Below are 17,500 nucleotides of genomic sequence, written 5' to 3' on the forward strand. Positions count from 1 at the left end.
CGCGTGAGGAGACGCCGTCTCTGCTGCTGCTGGTCTACAGCGAGTGTGTGTGTGTATGCCTCTATGTGTGCGTATGCGCAAGCGAGAGCACGTGTGTGTGTGATAGCGCGCGTGTGTGTACTCAGTTGAGAGTCTGGTTATCCGGACTGGCCGCTCTGCGGGGATAAAGTCTGTTCGAGAAGGTCAAAGACCGCACCAGGGCTCGCCGAGTGCATTCTGTGGAGTCCTCCCCAAGACGTTCTTCTGTGTGTGCGCGCGTGTGTGTGTGTGCGCCAGCGTGTGAGCGAGTGTGTGTGTGTGTGTGTGTGTGAGAGAGAGAGAGCGGTGCGAAGCTCTGCAGCAATTGCAGCAAAGTGCTGCGGTAAACAACATCCAGCCTTGTTCTATCACAGCCCTGCCTGGCATCAGCCCACCCAGCCTGCTCTGTGCCAATCAGCACAGCCTGGGGGCGGGGCAGCAGGGCTGCTGTCCAATCACAGGGCTTGCTGACAGTCTAGGGGGAGGATGAGATGCAAGCTCCGCACCTGTCATAGAGGGGCTTTACATAACCTACAATCACACATTCATACACACAGATAGATAGACAGACAGACAGACAGACAGACACACACACACACACACACACACACACACACACACACACCTAAACCTGTGACTGGCACACAGATGCCAGTCATGGTTAACTCCTCACAGCCATGGAAAGGACAAGGCTGTTTATGACTCGCAGAAGCCTCCAACAAACACGCACACACATATCCAGAAATATAATCCACATACATATATCCTCAATCATACACACACACACACACACACACACACACACCACATTGCCACCTACACACAAAATGTCACTGACATGTACCAACACACTGACACATACATACCCTCAAATGTCACGCCGAAATGCCCACTCACGCAAAATGGCATTAACACACAGACACAGACACACACACACACACAGTCTCTCTGTTTGGCATCTATAGGTCCGTGTATGATGTTATGGTTATGATTATGGTTATGGCATTTTGCACCTAATAGAACAAAAGAGACAAATTTGTCAAAAATCATAGTTTAAAATAAAAGTTGAGAAAGTCTACAAATAAAAAAAAACAAAGAAAAAGCCTACAGTGTATGTCTTTCTGGGACGCCGAGGCGTAAGAAACACCCAGAAACAGAAGAGACAAACAAACACTGCTCCTAATTCTCTAGCTGGATCAGTAAGTTCTTGGCATTCTCCGATATCTTAACGCGATCCAGAGAATTGGAGAAAGACACTAGTCACAGCGATCCTGAAAATGAACATGACGTGGTCAAATACACCAGATGGGTCGTGCTGCGACAACATTGCTGCAAGTCCTTGAGAATAGCTGGACTACTCCTCCTCGGTGTGTGTGTGTGTGTGGGTGTGTGCGTGTGTGTGTGTGTCAGTGCATGTACTGTAACGTTCTTCACTGCTCCTGGAAGACAGATAGTGTGTGTGTGTGTGTGTGTATGAGAGAGAGACAGGAGAAGCTGTCCAAAGCTTGATACAATTTATTCGTCTGTATTCTCTTGCTCTCTCTTACACACACACACACACACTCTCATGTCGATATCTGGGGCAGGTGGTGGTTGTGGATCATGTTACCATGCAGTAGCCAGGCCCGAAGCATGCCACCAAACAAGGACAACAGAGGAGGCCAACAGGAACAAACACGGTAGCCTCCACACACACACTCACACACTCACAGACACACACACACACACACACACACACACACACCTCTCCACAGCGCACAGAGCTCAGGGCAGAGACGGAGAGAACAGCAGGGGAGGCAGCGTGGAGTTCTTCCACCAAGGACCGAGGGCACGACAGGAGACGCCGCCTCGCCACGCCACGCCACGCCGAGCGACTTACATAACTGCATGCCTTTGCACATCAGTGGCCCCCGGCTCGCATGAGATCACGCAAACACACATAATCTGTATGTGTGGGAGAGAGAGAAAGAGAAAGTGTGTGTGTGTGAGTATTTGAGTGTGTGTGTGAGTATTTGAGTGTGTGTGTGTGTGTGTGTGTGTGGTGTGTGGACGTGACATATAGGGTGTCAGACATGACCCAGTTCTCCAGAAGACAAGTGTGTATGTGTGTAGTATGTACATGTACGTGTATGTGTGAGTGTGTGTGTGTGCGCAGGGGTGTGACAAGAGTAAGCGGGGTATGTGTGTGTGTGCAATCAACACATAAACATAGCATTGAGTTTCAGCTAAACATAACCATCCCATGTCACTGGACACACACACATGAAAAAAAAAAGAAAGAAATAATAATAACGAATAAAAGGACACAACAGCCACGATAATTTGCTTGCCACAGAGTCCACATTGCACTGAGAGGTGAAGAGTTCTACTCAGTGCAGCTCTTGATCACCCTCAGTCTATGAGTCAGACATGGGAAGGTTAGTGTGTGTGTGTGTGTGTGTGTGTGTGTGTCGTTTTGTGCAGACAGGGGCTCCTGTTATGACCAGTTGTATCGGGTGCTCCCCCGCCCCCCCCGGTGTAGCCCAAGAGCGCCTCAGCATATGGAGGAGGTGTTGACACTCGGGGGTGTTGACACAGATAGCTCCGTGGGAGACCCTGTGTGAGCGAGGGATCCCTCACCGCAGCCGGGATCGGCCCGCATCTGATCCGGATCAGGACCAGAACCGGCACTGGATCACCGGCTACGGGATGCTGAGCTCTCGCTCGCTAATACATACAAACACACACACGCACACACACACACACAGCAGCATGCTTCATCACCCAAAGTGTTAGATTGCGGAGTGATGCATTCAATTCTACAAAGCGGGCGGCTTTACCCTGAATCCCAGCGGGGTGTACATGTGGGTGTACGCGTGTGTGTCTGGGTGAGAAGGTGTCAGGGACACTCTGTGTGCTTCAACTAAGATGGGGCATGTTTGGGGACACCGTGTCTGTTTCGCTGACTGGATAAGGTCTACTCCATATGTGCACTACAATTACGCAATAGATACTGGGAGTAAGAGCAATGAGAAGTCTCCGTATCATTGTCCCTGTTTGTACCTAATCATATTTCTAAATGTATCTCCTTTCCATCTATTCCCAGATCTGTTCAAAACCAACGCAGATGCTTTGAAATGAAAACAAATCAAACTCTAGTGTAATGCTCTAGGAAAAGTTGACTTTAAAACTTGCGTTTCTAATGTCGCTTGTCTCCAAGTAACCTCTTCGGCACTAACAGCACTAAATAAAGACAAGTTATGGTGAGGGCTAATGCTGTGTGTGTAAGATGATATGGTTAGTGTGCTATGTGTTGATGTCTGTGTTTAGTCTCTTTCTGTTCCAAGTCTCTGCTATGCAATGTGTGGGCTACTGTCGTGTGATATGTGCAATGTGCTGTAAAAGCCCGGCTTCTGACAGTAAAAGTCCTACAATGTACTGGCTTTACCCGTGCACTTACAGTAGCACAGGTGATTCTACTAAATAGCTGTTTTACCTGGGCGAGGAGTTGTGCTAATAATGGTTGAAATAAATATGTGGTGCAGGAATTTTATTTTCTTAAGCCAGACTTCCACACCTCTGATGTGTATACAATAGGATGGGGTATGGTGGGCGTATTTGTACAGCTCTCTGAAAATTAATTTTCCCATGGAGACAATAAACTAACTGGCTAACTAACTAGCTAACACATTGGTCCAGCAAAGTAAGTAGCTCTTGAACGTTACTTTGTGCTATTAGCGTTGTGTAACAATCAGACACCTGCCAGCCAATCAGATACGAGTATCTTACAGACGATACAAAACTGTAACAAACACACAGTTAAAACAATAGAACAGCCACTCTGTCCACCACATCAGAAAGAGCAGTTACTTCTTGGGAGTTAAACGTTACTCAGTAACCAATTTGTCACAACCTTGTAGTCTTCAGGTGAACACGCAAACATCTGTTAACACACATTAGAGAGGTGGTGACACATCAAGAGCACTTTTCGGCCTGTCACCCTGCCCAAACTGCCCCCCTGTAGACCCCCCCGGAGGCAGTTTATTTCTGAGGGCTGGAAAAATACTTTCCATGGGGCATGAGAGGGATAGAGGCCAGGGCTTATATTTAGCTTTGATCTGGGCCGGGGCTCACGCCATTCTGCTAGGTCACCACGGAGACAGCACTCAAGAACTCCACCAGGCCAGCCACGACAACAGCACATGCACGCGCGCGCGCGCGCACACACACACACACACTTTCCCAATCCCCACTTCCTCTGCATATTGTTAAGAACCATCCTAAAAGCAGGGAGTGACTAGTTTCAAGTAACATAACTCAGGACTCTGAGTCTCAATGAATCTCAATCAATCTTAGTAAAATAAAGGTTAAATAATAAATATAAATAAAAATAATAATCTGTCAAATAAATAAAAATAAGTGCTGTTGTAATCGTTTACACAGAACGGAGGAAAACTATCAGATGGGCAGCGGTTGTTTAGCGTCTAGTGCAGGGCTGTACGCTAAGCTTTTTCACTAGGAGCACAGGTGCTCCTAAATGAAAAAGTTTAGGAGCACAGAAAGAAATTTAGGAGCACTATGAAATTTCCTTGAAAACCTTCTTGCCTTAAGCAGGATACAGATCATTCACAGCAGTGGCAATCATAGTCTCTGCTCAAACCCTACACACACAGAAAATGGCTTGTCTTGTTTATTTCATATTTTGAATTCAGAATTTGTATACATTTTGTTATCAATTTAGCCTATAGCATTTTAGGATCTGCATAATTACTTAGGCCTATAGCTTAAAATATTCAGTAAACTGAATACTTCATATTGATTACACTGTAATGATATTACAGGGGTGGTGTGTAGGTCTAATTGAGTGCCTGTCACTTTAAGATGTACGTGAACATAATTAGATTTCATTCGGTTTTAAAAGAGTCAAGCATAGTTCAAGGATACATCATGTTTTCATTAAATAACTTAAATGTTCAAAAAACGAACAAAGGTAAAGACAAATATTTCTGGTGTAATAGAAAAGATGAGTGTCCACTGCCCAGTAACGTTAACTTCTCTAATTTAGGTAGCCTACCATGGCATGCATCGAGTTGTCACTTTTTCCTTGGTCATGTTTAATTGGCTGGGTGCTTAACTTACTCTACCATGACTCGTCTTGGAGTTTGGTAGGCTATATCTGTTATATCCAATGAGTGACAACCAGAGCTCAAAATAAAACGTTACGGTATTCTCCTGATAACGTTAGTGGAATGGAATTAATGTGAATGTAACCTCCATACAAAGACGCAGAGTGGCTATATGCGCACATTTGCAATGAAAATGTTCCGCCTTTTTAAAGCAGGTGTAGCCTACACCAAATCGTGGTTAAATCCATCATTTAGACAACAGAATCAGTCGGATTTCTCTCATAGAAGTCAACCAGGCCTATGTCAAATGCAGGCTGGGGTGAAGCTAACACGGTTTCCACACCGTGTTTATCAACCGTGATAATAATAATATTTGAAATGAACACGGTAATTGTAGGCTATATAGTCAACATTCTTATCATGATTTGCCGTTTCAACGGTAGGCTAATCGCTACAAAGTCACCAACTGATAGGCTAACGAACAGATTGAAGAAAAAGAAGAATGGTTTTGGAGTGACATTTCTTGCGTGTGTGAGAGACAGCGAGGTTGATGCTGAAAGCGTGAGTTTCCAGCCAGGAGCGTTAGAGTTGTCATGAAATTTGTATACAGATGCGCGAAAATTGTAGGCCTACTAGCCTATACTTTGATCCACTTGGTGTGGATTTTTAGGAGCAAAATGCGAATAAAAGGGTTGAATTCAGTACTCGCACCTGTGCTCCCATTTCATATTTTCAAGTAGCACAAATATATATTTCCTCGCATTTGCGACGAGGTGCTCGCAGTGTACAGCCCTGGTCTAGTGGTGTCTGGACCCCCCGAGTGTAAAGCCAGAAATTGTGGGCTGGGTACCAAGGGCTGCCACCATAGCGCCCCTGAGCAGGGCACTTCACCCTGAGCTGCTCCATGTAATTCTCTATGTCACCCTGAGCAAGAGCACGAGCTGAACACACAGACTCACACACAGATAGATGGGGGGGGGGGGGGGGATAAACTAGCACTCATATTTAAGTTACTGGCTAGTGGTAAAACTGACAACCCATCTCTTCTGCCGGCACAAATTAAGTTGTTGCCATACTGACAGCTTTACTGATTGGTGACCACTCTGACCACTGATTGGTTGGTCTCCCCTGCAATCAACAATTCCCCCAAACCCGGGCCGACCGATGACCAGGCCGTGGTGCTACCACTGGGAGGGGAGAGGTAGAGCTGTGGACCTGTGGAAATGTCCAGTCATAGAGGCCGGTCAGATTTCTGAATGTAAGGAGGACGGGAGCCCTGAGCAGGCTGCCAGTTATCTGCTGAGTATGGCCATGATGACCTGGCTGGACTCGTGCAGCTGGAGAGCAGCGTTATGTGGAGTCAGCAGCGGTCCATCACAGGGAGAGTAGCTGAACTGGGAGGGGTGGTGTGTGTGTGTGTGTGTGTGTGTGTGTGTGTGTGTGTGTGTGTGTGTGTGTGCAGATATTAAGTAGCTGCTTTTGGCTTATCCACTCTCTATGCTGAATAGTCCAGATTCTTCTGACCCCGACATCACCCTGTCTGTGGGTTTCAGATGACCCAAGACACTCCATCACTGCGATGACTAGTGGCAAGTGACCTACAGTAACTGGGGCAGGAGCCTGGACATGTAGACACACGTAGTGCACAGCTCGTGCAGCGGTGATGCTAGCACACAGGATCCATACACTCGGTGTGTGTGTGTGTGTGTGTGTTTCCAGCTAAAAAGTAAAGTGACTGGTATTGAACAGCCATTTTTATCCAAAGTGACGTGGGTCACAGGTTTGTTTCCTGAACCCGGACCGATCGATGACCAGGCCGTGCCGCTACCACTGGCAGGGGGAGGGAGCACAATACGACACGAAGAGGTAGAGTGGCGAAATTTCAGGTGTACCTGCACGACCTGTGGAAAACATCCAGTCGTAGAGGTCGGTCAGATTTCTGAATGTATGAGGAGACAGGAGGAAGCCCTGAGCAGGCTGCACTGACGCACGCATGGTAGAAATGGAGATGCGTCACATCTGCCAGATATCTGCCGAGTATGGCCATGATGACCTGGCTGGACTCGTGCAGCTGGAGAGCAGCGTTATGAGTCCAGATTCTTCTGACCCCGATATCATCCTGTCTGTGGGTTTCAGATGACCCAAGATAACCCATCACTGCCATTATTGGCGGCAGATAGCCCCCCCCCCCCCCCCCCCCCACGGTACCCCCGCCAGACTCATGTGCGGATGATTGTAGACGGCAGGTGACCCAGCTGGGCAGGAGCCTGGACACATGCCGGCACAGAGTGTGCTGCTCGTGCAGCAATGATGCTCACACATAGGATCCATACACTGTCTGTGCGTGTGTGTGGGTGTGTGTGTGCAATGGACTGGCTGTCTATGCTTATACAGAAATACACACACACACACACACACACACACACAGAGACACAGGAGACACGTGCACCCACTGTGCCAAACCCTAAATATGAGACGAGGATCTTTGGTGTGAATTGGGCTTAAGGGGCCAAACAAATAAATTAAAGGCCGCCCTTTCTCCTGGAGCCAAACAGAAATAAATATGGCCGCCTCATGGTCTGGGTTAATCTCTGAACAAATCACTCCCATGCCTTCGGCTAATTAATATTGTGTACACATAAGTGTCAAACTGTGTTTGTGTGTGTTTGTTGTGTGGGTGTGTGTGTGAGAGTTATTTGAATCGTCTTGTTTTGGTGTGTGTGTGTGTGTGTGTGTGTGTGTGTGTGTGTGTGTGTGAGTTATTTGAATCCAAGTCCTCATTTGTCAAGCTCTCATCATACCAGCAAATTTAGACCGCTTGATATGATCCAGGACACATCTATTTAAACAGCCCTAGACACTGTGTGCGCGCATAAGATATGCACGTGTGAACGTACAAAACATGAACATACACACACACAGATATGTTTCCTTGCATGCTTAGCTCTTTTATTGTGTGTGTGTGTGTGTGTGTGTGTGTGTGTGTGTGTGTGTGTGTGTGTGTGTGTGTGTGTGTGTGTGTATGACGCAGTGCATATCTCCTTGTTTATCACACAAGCACGTTTACATACAGTAGGTGAGTACAGGACACACACACACACACACACCATATCAGCTCGGAGTGAAGCTATGAACACGAGAACTCAATGTATGAAGCTAATACGTCACATCCGAGGGATATGGCATTCCCCTGTGTGTGTGTGTGTGTCTGTGTGTATGTGTGTGTGTGTTTGTGTGCGCGTGTGTGTGTGTTGGGGGGTGGGGGGGCAGGCTATTTATTTATGACTTGTGTGAAGGTCAACAAGACTAAGTCAACAACCACTAAATCCCTAAGGCAGCCAGGACAATCTGTGGTGGTGTAAAAGAGGAACACAGAGAGGCAGAGAGAGAAGAGAAGAGAAGAGAGAGAAAGAGAAAGAGACACAGGAGAGAGGGAAGAGAGAGGGGGCGAGTAAGAGAAAGAGAAAGGGAGGGAGAGAAGCAGAGACGGAGAGAGAGAGGGGGAATGGAGTGTGGTTTGTTCTTTGTGGCGTGTGTGTGTGTGTGAGTGTGTGTGTGTGTGTGTGTGTGTGTGTGTGTGTGTGAGTGTGTGTGTGTGTGTGTGTGTGGTGTGTTGCTAACCTGGAGGGGCCGCTGTCAGGGTCCGGGGGGCTGTCAGGAGGGCGCGTTGGGGGGGCATCCTCTCCATCTCGAGGGAGATCCTCACACCCCTCCACACGCTCGTCCTCCAGAAGCTCGGTGATCTGCAGGAGAGAGAAAAGAGGTCACACACACACCTACATGTCTTCCAAACTTGAATAAATGAGAGTGAGAGAGAGAGAGAGAGAGAGAGAGAGAGAGAGAGAGAGAGAGAGAGAGAGAGAGAGAGAGAGAGAGAGAGAGTGTGTGTGTGTGTGAGAGAGAGAGTATTTGCGTCTGTGTGTAAAGACTCTTTTACATGCAAAAGGTTAAAAATAAACAAGCTTTAGCAACCAGGGAACACCATTTGATGTATACCCTGAAGCAGTTTCGTTCATCAAAATTAGTGCACCACCAGAAGCCAGTTGGGTTTACAACGATAACAACCGCTTGCTGATGAGGTCTATGTTAAGCCGTTAACCATCCTGAACATGGCTGAGAGAAACACTGGGGCATTAATGGGGCAGAGCAGAGGCTTCCTCTGATACGCTGCGAATGAGGACACCCACACCGCCCCTTGGCCTGCTCGAAGACGAGGGAGTGCTTCTCGCTCCCGCTGGAGCCACCGCGGAAGATGGCCGTTAAACGTTACTAGGTCACCAGGGGATGGATTTGCGGTCTGATGCCGCCATACTCAGCACTGCGATGTTCGAGTTGCATCGTAGTATGTACATTAAACTGCATTGCTTTCAATGTAAGCGGTCAAAGCAGTTTGAATTTGAATTTGAGAGCGTGAGTGCCACCGTTAAAGACAGACAGAAGGAGACAGAGACAGAGACAGACTGTGTAAAGGGGGAAGAGTGTGTGTGTGTGTGTGTGTGTGCGCAAGAGAGAGAGAGAGAGAGAGAGAGAGAGAGAGAAAGTGTGTGTGTGCGCGCGAGTGTGTGAGAAAGAGAGAGAGCGAGAGAGAGTGTGTAAGTGTGTGTGTAAGAGTGTGTGTGTGTGTGTGCGCGAGTGTGTGTGAGAAAGAGAGAGAGCGAGAAATGCCTGAAACTGATATGTGTGAACTAAATTCCTCACTGTAATGATGTTCCAGTACCCCCACACTTGAACTTAAGAGACTAGCACAGTATAGTCTAACATACATTACGCAATACGACTCCTACAGGCGCGCACACACACACACACACACACACACACTGATGTAACATACAGACACACACCACACACACACACGGTCAGCATTTAATAGGGCACTTTAATGCAGTGTGTAGCAATGCCACGACACTAAATAAAACAAATATGTAACTCTTTGTACTGCCATTGCATAACTCTGACCACACATTCTGTTACACAATATATTTATAGACAAGGTCAGCGCCGCAGAGCTGCAGTTCATAAGACGGATTTACCGACTCCTATGGGCATATCTACACCAGCAAACCAACTACCCAACTGCACCATGAAACAAATAAGATCAGCTCGGTCACACACACACACACACACACACACACACACACACAAAGCCATGCAGGCGGCTCATTAGCTGATCAGCCATCTCTAGGGTGTGTGTGTCTGTGTGCGTCTCTGTGGGTGTGTGTGTGCGAGTCTAGTTAAGAATGTGATGTGATAACATCTCAACAGAGAATAGCTAAAAATAAGCCGGTGGCATGCCAGCCGCTCCAACGAGCTTCAGGTCAAATCCCTCATGGACAAAACAACAAGGAGGGAAGGAGAGAGAGAGAGAGAGAGAGAGAGAGAGAGAGAGAGAGAGAGAGAGAGAAAATGAGAGAGGGTATGAGAGGAGAGAAACAAAAAGAAAGAGCAAGACGACACGAAGGATGATCAAGGATGTAGGAATCTGAAGAATGATTGCTGTTCAAACCGCTGACACCTTCCCAAATATGTTCCCTTTACATACTTTAGCACACACACACACACACACCTCCAACTGAGTTAGTGTGAATGTCCCCTTGGTTCCACTGCAGTGACAGAACCACATTGCCATAGCAACCAGACCCTCTTGCCCAGTGATTGGCTAACAGCTTCCCCTCTCTCATCATTTCGAAGACATGACTCATTGTGTGTGTGTGCTTGTGAAGGAGAATAAATGAGGGGGGGGGGGTGTGTGTCTTTGGAACACGGACTGGGGCAGATTTCTCTCTCATGCTGATAACTGACTCTAATTAAGGAGTGTAGGATGGATGGACGGACGGACAGATGGATGGATGGATGGAGGAAATGCTGAAAGTAGCGCCCGTTTCTGTCTTGATGCAATGGCCATGCCTGCACCGTGATGGGGAGCTGAGCTCTCATTCAGCTGGACGACCAACCCAAATGAACCCGTCCCCACACTAAATCTGACCAGCGGTCACTCACTCTGCCCTGACGCTGAGGCCTTCCAAAGGAACGTGTCCTCCCAACACAAACCTCCCTCCTACCTCTCCGCTAAGCCACAGGCTGGAACATGGGGACCGACGGAAGGAAACTTCTGTAGTCATAGTGGCTGCATACTAGCTAACAGAAGTGGTGGAATGTGTGTGTGTGTGTGTGTGTGTGTGTGTGTGTGTGTGTGTGTGTGTGTGTGTGTGTGTGTGTGTGTGTGTGTGAGTGTGTGTGGGTGCGCGCACGTATACGCCCTGCTCCTATGGGGCTGTATTGTTTGTACTGGCATTATGTAACCTGGCGAAGCAGTAACCTTAGCCAACCTTCACACTTCACCTAATTAGGTCCTGGGCTCCTTAGATAAGCACTGGCATCACTAGAATTCAGCCCATATGCAGGCACGCACACACACCTACACACGCACACACACACACACACACACACACACCAGAAACCACCTTCCTTCAGCTTAGCAACTGAGAGGTCTGAGTGAGCTTTGTTCTAGAAAGTTCCATGAGAGCTCTCCTCTCTCGCTCTTTCTCTGTGTGTGTGTGTGTGTGTGTGTATGATCTGCTTTGGCAGGGTCTCGATGTGCCCGTGATGGACGAGTGGGCACAGAGGAACGGCCTGACCAAAAGGGCACGGCCTCTCTGCCCACTGGCGCTCTGCTGGAGGGGCATTGAGTAGAGTCAACACGGACTGTGCCCATCGCCACCACCCCCCCCTAACCCCCCACACACACACACACACACACACACACACACACACACACACACACACACACACACACACACACACACACACACACACACACACACACACACACACACACACACACACACACACACACACACACACACACACACACACACACACACACACACACACTGCTCGCTGTGCCCAGACATTGTCTGCCCCCGAGGTGGTGTGTGTGTGTGTGTGTGTGTGTGTTGTCCTCAGCAGCCTCCCAGCTCCAGCTGCAGCAGACAGAGGAGAGGGGCGTGGCACCAGCGAGCGCGCGAGTACGAGAGGAACCTCTTTCCAGCCGTTACATCATGCAAAAAGGATCCCTGGGGACCGTAACTTCAAATAAATAAATAAAAGAATGAATGAATGAATGCATAAAAAATGCTCTGGCCTTTGGTGTGTGGGAGCCTTTGTGCGGTTGATTAATGAGTTTGAGTGGACGCGGAACACTGGCCGCAGCGGTTCTTTGTTCCTTCAAAAGCCAACAGTGTGCCACCGTTCGAGTCCAAATACCATCTAAAGTAGCGAGGACTCTTGGTCCAGTCATGCCTAAAGGCCATGGATCTGGGACGGGCGCCATTGGGAAAACTCCACTCCAGGGAAAACGCCCTGGAGACAAATCTGCAACTATATCTGTCAATCACATGCTCGCAACTCCACAGACATGGCCATTTATGTAATATGCTGATGTTATAAGTGTGTTTGTGTGTGTGTGTGTGTGTGTGTGTGTGTGTGTGTGTGTGTGTGTGTGTGTGTGTGTGTGTGTGTGTGTGTGTATGTATACAGTATATGTTTAGCTGATCACATGCTCTACCGTCTTCGCCAGGTCGTTGCCCCAGTTACCATATCTAACCCCTGATACACACACACAACCCCACACACACACAACCCCACACACACACACACACACACACACACACACACACACACACACACACACACACACACACACACACACACACACCCTCGTCTCAACACACACCCTCGTCTCAACACACACCCTCGTCTCTAGGGATCTCAAACTGATCTGGTGTCATATCAGATTAGGTGTCACAGCTATATGCACAGACTGAGCCCCTCGATGCCTAGACTGTACGGGGACGGGGCGGTGATTTACTGACGAGCGAGGTTTACGACTCCTGACTCAACACTAGTCCTCCCACTGACCCCCGTGACCTTTCGACCCCGCCCTCCACTACCTCTTACCCCCCCCACGGCCCGTCTGCGGTCTTCCACAAAGCTTTCCTGGACTCTAGTTGACCCTGTGACCCCCCTCCCCCCTACGCTCCACTTCACAATTTCAGCCGTACTCCACAATGCTCATTCCACTGCACTACGACGGCCTCCACCCAAAGCCCCCAGACCTCACGCTGACTCCCCTCCCCCACCAATCCGCAGCACCCTGTGGCGGTCCCCACGCCACGCCTGCAGTACAATGGCCCCCTGCAGCACAGGTCCAACACCGCTCTGTGCGCCGATTGTTTTCGCCGTCTTCCTGGCTAAGAGTCCTGACGTCTCGGAGTCTGTCTCCAAGAGGATGGGAGGTCTCCCCCTCCACAGCAGGTGTGGGGGGCGCTGGTGGCGGTTGATCGCACACACACACACACACACACACACCCAACACACACACACCCAACACACAGACATAATATAGCGGCTATCTGCCGGGCATGCTGTGACTCTGGGCAGAGCCAGGCAAGGGTGTTGCTGGAGTCGCCTCCAAGCTTACATCATACAGTTTCATAACACACACGCACACACACACAGCCTTCTTCAGTCACCTCAGGGACTCATTCTGGAATTCTCTCTTTCTCTAGATCTCTCTCCATCCCTCCCTCCCTCCCTCCATCTATCCCTCTCTTTCTCTCTCTCCCTCTAAGCTTCAGTCTTCTCTCTCTCTCTCTCTTTGTCTCTCTCCATCCCTTACTCTCTCTCTCTTTCTCCTCCCCATCTCTGTCCTTCTCTCTCCAGCCCGGTGTTCTTATTCCGTCATCACTGCTCCTGGTGTCTCGGTCTCAGCAGCAGCAGCAGTGGAGAGCAGAGTCACATGGGGGGACTTTATGGCTTATCACTGTCCACCTACCCTGTGTCTGGGAAGCCCCCGCGCTGTTCTGGGGGGAGGATTAGGGCCAGTGCTGAGCACTTTGGCCCCTTCTGGAGAGTTCTCTCTGGCTAGGGGACAGCTACTGTGTGTGTGTGTGTGTGTGTGTGTGTGTGTGTGTGACGTATGTATTGTGCTGTATCCATGATATTTGTGTCCCTGCACCATTTTCTTCATTTGGACATAAACAAATTGCGTGTGTGTGGGTCTGGTGTGTGTGTGTGAGAGTGTTTTTTGTCTACTGAATGTACTGATGAGATCTTCACAAAAGCTAATCTATCTTCCTGATGAGCACTGCCTGGGTATGAACACTAATGATGAAGAGACAAGCAAACCTAGAGGCGCGCGCACACACACACACACACACACACACACACACACACACACACACACACACACACACACACACACACACACACACACACACACACACACACACACACACACACACACACACACACACACACACACACACACACACACACACACACACACACACACACACACACACACACACACACACACACACACACACACACACACACACACACACACACACACACACACACACACACACACACTCTCTAATGATGAAAAGACAAGCAACCCAGAGGTACCTGTGGTGGAGCCAGTCTACGGGCTGATGTACTTGTTTGTGATCCTGGTACCTGACCTCACAAAACGTGTGTGTGTGTGTATGTGTGTGTGTGTGTTTTTTCCACTGGTCCTTTTCCAGAGGGAACTCTGGAGAGAATTGCGCAAAAAAAAAATCTGTAGACGTATTAACCTGGTTCTGGTCCACTTCCTGAGGCCTGGCGTGTTGTGCAAGCGGCGGCTGGTCCTGCGTCCGTAATCACCTTTACTGCTCTCTATTACAGCCTGGGGCTGCAGCCACGCTAATGCCCACAGAGGGATCAATGACTGCCCCACGCCTAATCCTATTCATCCCTAATACAAACATTACCCACACACACACACACACACACACACACACACACACACACACACACAGACCAACACACACATAGACCAACACACACACACACACACACCAGACCCACACACACACAGATCCAGACACACACCCAGACACACACACACCTTTTTTTACAGTTTGTTGAACACCTTCCTAACCTATTAGGTAATAATACCAGGGATCAGTGAGTTTCTGAGCCGGATTGTGGAGGAAATAAAAAGCCCATTGACCAAACAGAAGTCACATTCCGGCCAAAGTCCACTTCTAACAGAAGTCAAATTCTTAACTCCAGCCCCTTCCTGTACCATATTTAGATTTTACATTAAACCTCATTTACGGGCGCAAGGAGTCAAATTCCAACTCAAAGTCAACTCCTATAGAAATGCCATGTATGGGCATGCTGGCACCGAGGTCAGAGAAGTGTGTGTGAGAGCCAAAGTGAGTGTGTGTGTGTGTGTGTGTGTGTGAGAGAGAGAGGGTGAGAGTGAGAGATCAACGAGAGGAAGAGAGGTCTCACCAGCTCACCTAGCGGAGAGATGGAGGTAAAGAGGGTGAGGAGCTGAGGACCGAGAGAGAGTGTGTGTGTGTGTGTGTAAGAGAGAAAGAGAAATAAAGAAAGGAGAGAGAAAGAGAGAGAAAGAAATAAAGAAAGAAAGGAGAGAGAAAGAGAGAGAGACAGAGAGAGATGACGTGGAGGCGAAGATGTCTGACCTGCTCGTTGACGGAGCTGTAGTCGTTGGTTGTGGACACGTCATCCTCCTCGTCGGAGTCGAACAGCTCCTCCTGATTCTCCAGCAGCTCGGCCAGAACACGGCACACTGACTCTTGCTCCTTCAGCTCCTCCACCTCTGTGCCCGAACTACACACACACACACACACACACACACACACACACACACACACACACACACACACACACACACACACACACACACACACACACACACACACACACACAGGGCAGAGGTTAGAGGTTAGAGGCCAAAAATCATCAACACACACGTCATCTGCTGACCCAAAAACTTCTCTGGCCAAAGGTTACTAACACACACCAACGGACACACCATTTCAGCTCATTCACCTGATGACAAAGCCATTTTCTTTTTCTATTTCTATTTCTGATCTCAGACTATATCTCTATTCGCCTCCTATGTGACCCCCATACAAAGACTTTCACCCAAACAAGAGCGCAGGGTTCCTGGAAGTCATTGTATCATTTTTAAAGATTGCTACTACTCAAGGGTGTGTTTCCCAAAACCATAGTTGTTAACCTGTTAGCAACTTAGTTGGTTGGAATGCAATTTCCCATTTCCAACCAACTAAGTTACTAACTTAGTTTTACTATGGTTTTAAGAAATGTGCCCTGGATAACACCATAGCATCTCCTAAAACCATAGTAACTAAGTTAGTAACTTAGCTGGTTGCAAATGGGAAATTGCATTGCAACCAACAAAGTTGCTAACTTAGTTACTTGGTTACTATAGTTTTAGGAAATGTGCCCCTGGATAACACCTTAGCTTAACTAGTGTTAACTAATGAGTAATTCCTAGTGTTAACTAATCAGACACTATGAAGCTTTCACGGGCGAGGTCGTCGTGTACTGAACTGGATGGCGGGTAGAGAGGAAGTGATGTCGTACTGGAAGATGTCCGGTCCGAAGACGGCGGCGAGTGTGCCCAGGCTCCAGCTCTCCTCCTGCAGGGCGGCCACGCCGGACAGGAAACGGCACAGGAAGCGCAGCAGGCTGTAGTTGAGCTGCGGCAGCTGCTGCAGCCAGTACTTCAGGTTCCGCGCCAGCTCCTCCTCACTGGTGTACTCTACACACACACACACACACACACAGAGATGAGTACACACACAAGAGAGGTCACTCACATCAGCAGCTTGGGGCAAAGTATGTGAGTGTGCATCTGTGTGTGTGTGTGTGTGTGTGTGTGTGTGTGTGTGTGTGTGTATCTGCAGGATATGGGTCTACAGGTGATTGAGTATGTGCTCAGACCTTTATAAATCTGCAGGATATGGGTTTGCAGGTTTACGTGGATGACTGCCTGGGGCTGCCAAGTGTGTGTGTGTGTCTGTGGGATACGGTCTACATGTTATTGAGTGTGACTAAGTGTGCGCTCAGACCTTGATAAATCTGCAAGATATGGGTTTGCAGGTTGACAGGGACGATGGCCTGGGGCTGCTGGGTGTGTGTGTGTGTGTGCAGACCTTGATATATCTGCAGGATGTGTGTTTGCAGGTTGACTGGGATGATGGGTTGGGGCTGCCAGGTGTGTGTGTGTGTGCGCGTGCGTGCGTGTGTTCAGACCTTGATATATCTGCAGGATGTGTGTCTGCAGGTTGACTGGGATGATGGGTTGGGGCTGCCAGGTGTGTGTGTGTGTGTGTGTGTGTGTGTGTGTGTGTGTGTGTGTGTGTGTGTGTGTGTGTGTTCAGACCTTGATATATCTGCAGGATGTGTGTCTGCAGGTTGACGGGGATGACGGGTTGGGGCATCTCCTGCAGGAAGAGGCGGAGCAGGCTGACGGCCGAGGCTAGGTCCGCCTC

The 17,500-nt window shown here is 48.7% G+C and overlaps 1 protein-coding gene across 4 annotated transcripts in view; it reads right to left on the bottom strand.

The window, feature by feature from the left end:
- fam13b (family with sequence similarity 13 member B) overlaps positions 1-17,500 on the bottom strand; it is a 56,009-nt gene that overhangs the window by 21,187 nt on the left and 17,322 nt on the right. For 3 of the 4 annotated variants that reach the window (XM_062549513.1, XM_062549515.1, XM_062549516.1), the window contains exons 4-7: positions 17,392-17,500; positions 16,557-16,767; positions 15,662-15,809; positions 8,745-8,866 (exon numbers count right to left, since the gene is read on the bottom strand). The exon at positions 17,392-17,500 is cut by the window's right edge and continues 104 nt beyond it. In XM_062549513.1, coding sequence (XP_062405497.1) covers positions 8,745-8,866; positions 15,662-15,809; positions 16,557-16,767; positions 17,392-17,500 — 590 coding nt within the window. The remainder of the gene's footprint in view (positions 1-8,744; positions 8,867-15,661; positions 15,810-16,556; positions 16,768-17,391) is intronic. The other variant, XM_062549514.1, reaches the window with a different exon arrangement.

Source organism: Sardina pilchardus, chromosome 11, assembly GCF_963854185.1.
Source record: "Sardina pilchardus chromosome 11, fSarPil1.1, whole genome shotgun sequence".
NCBI classification, from domain to species: domain Eukaryota; kingdom Metazoa; phylum Chordata; class Actinopteri; order Clupeiformes; family Clupeidae; genus Sardina; species Sardina pilchardus.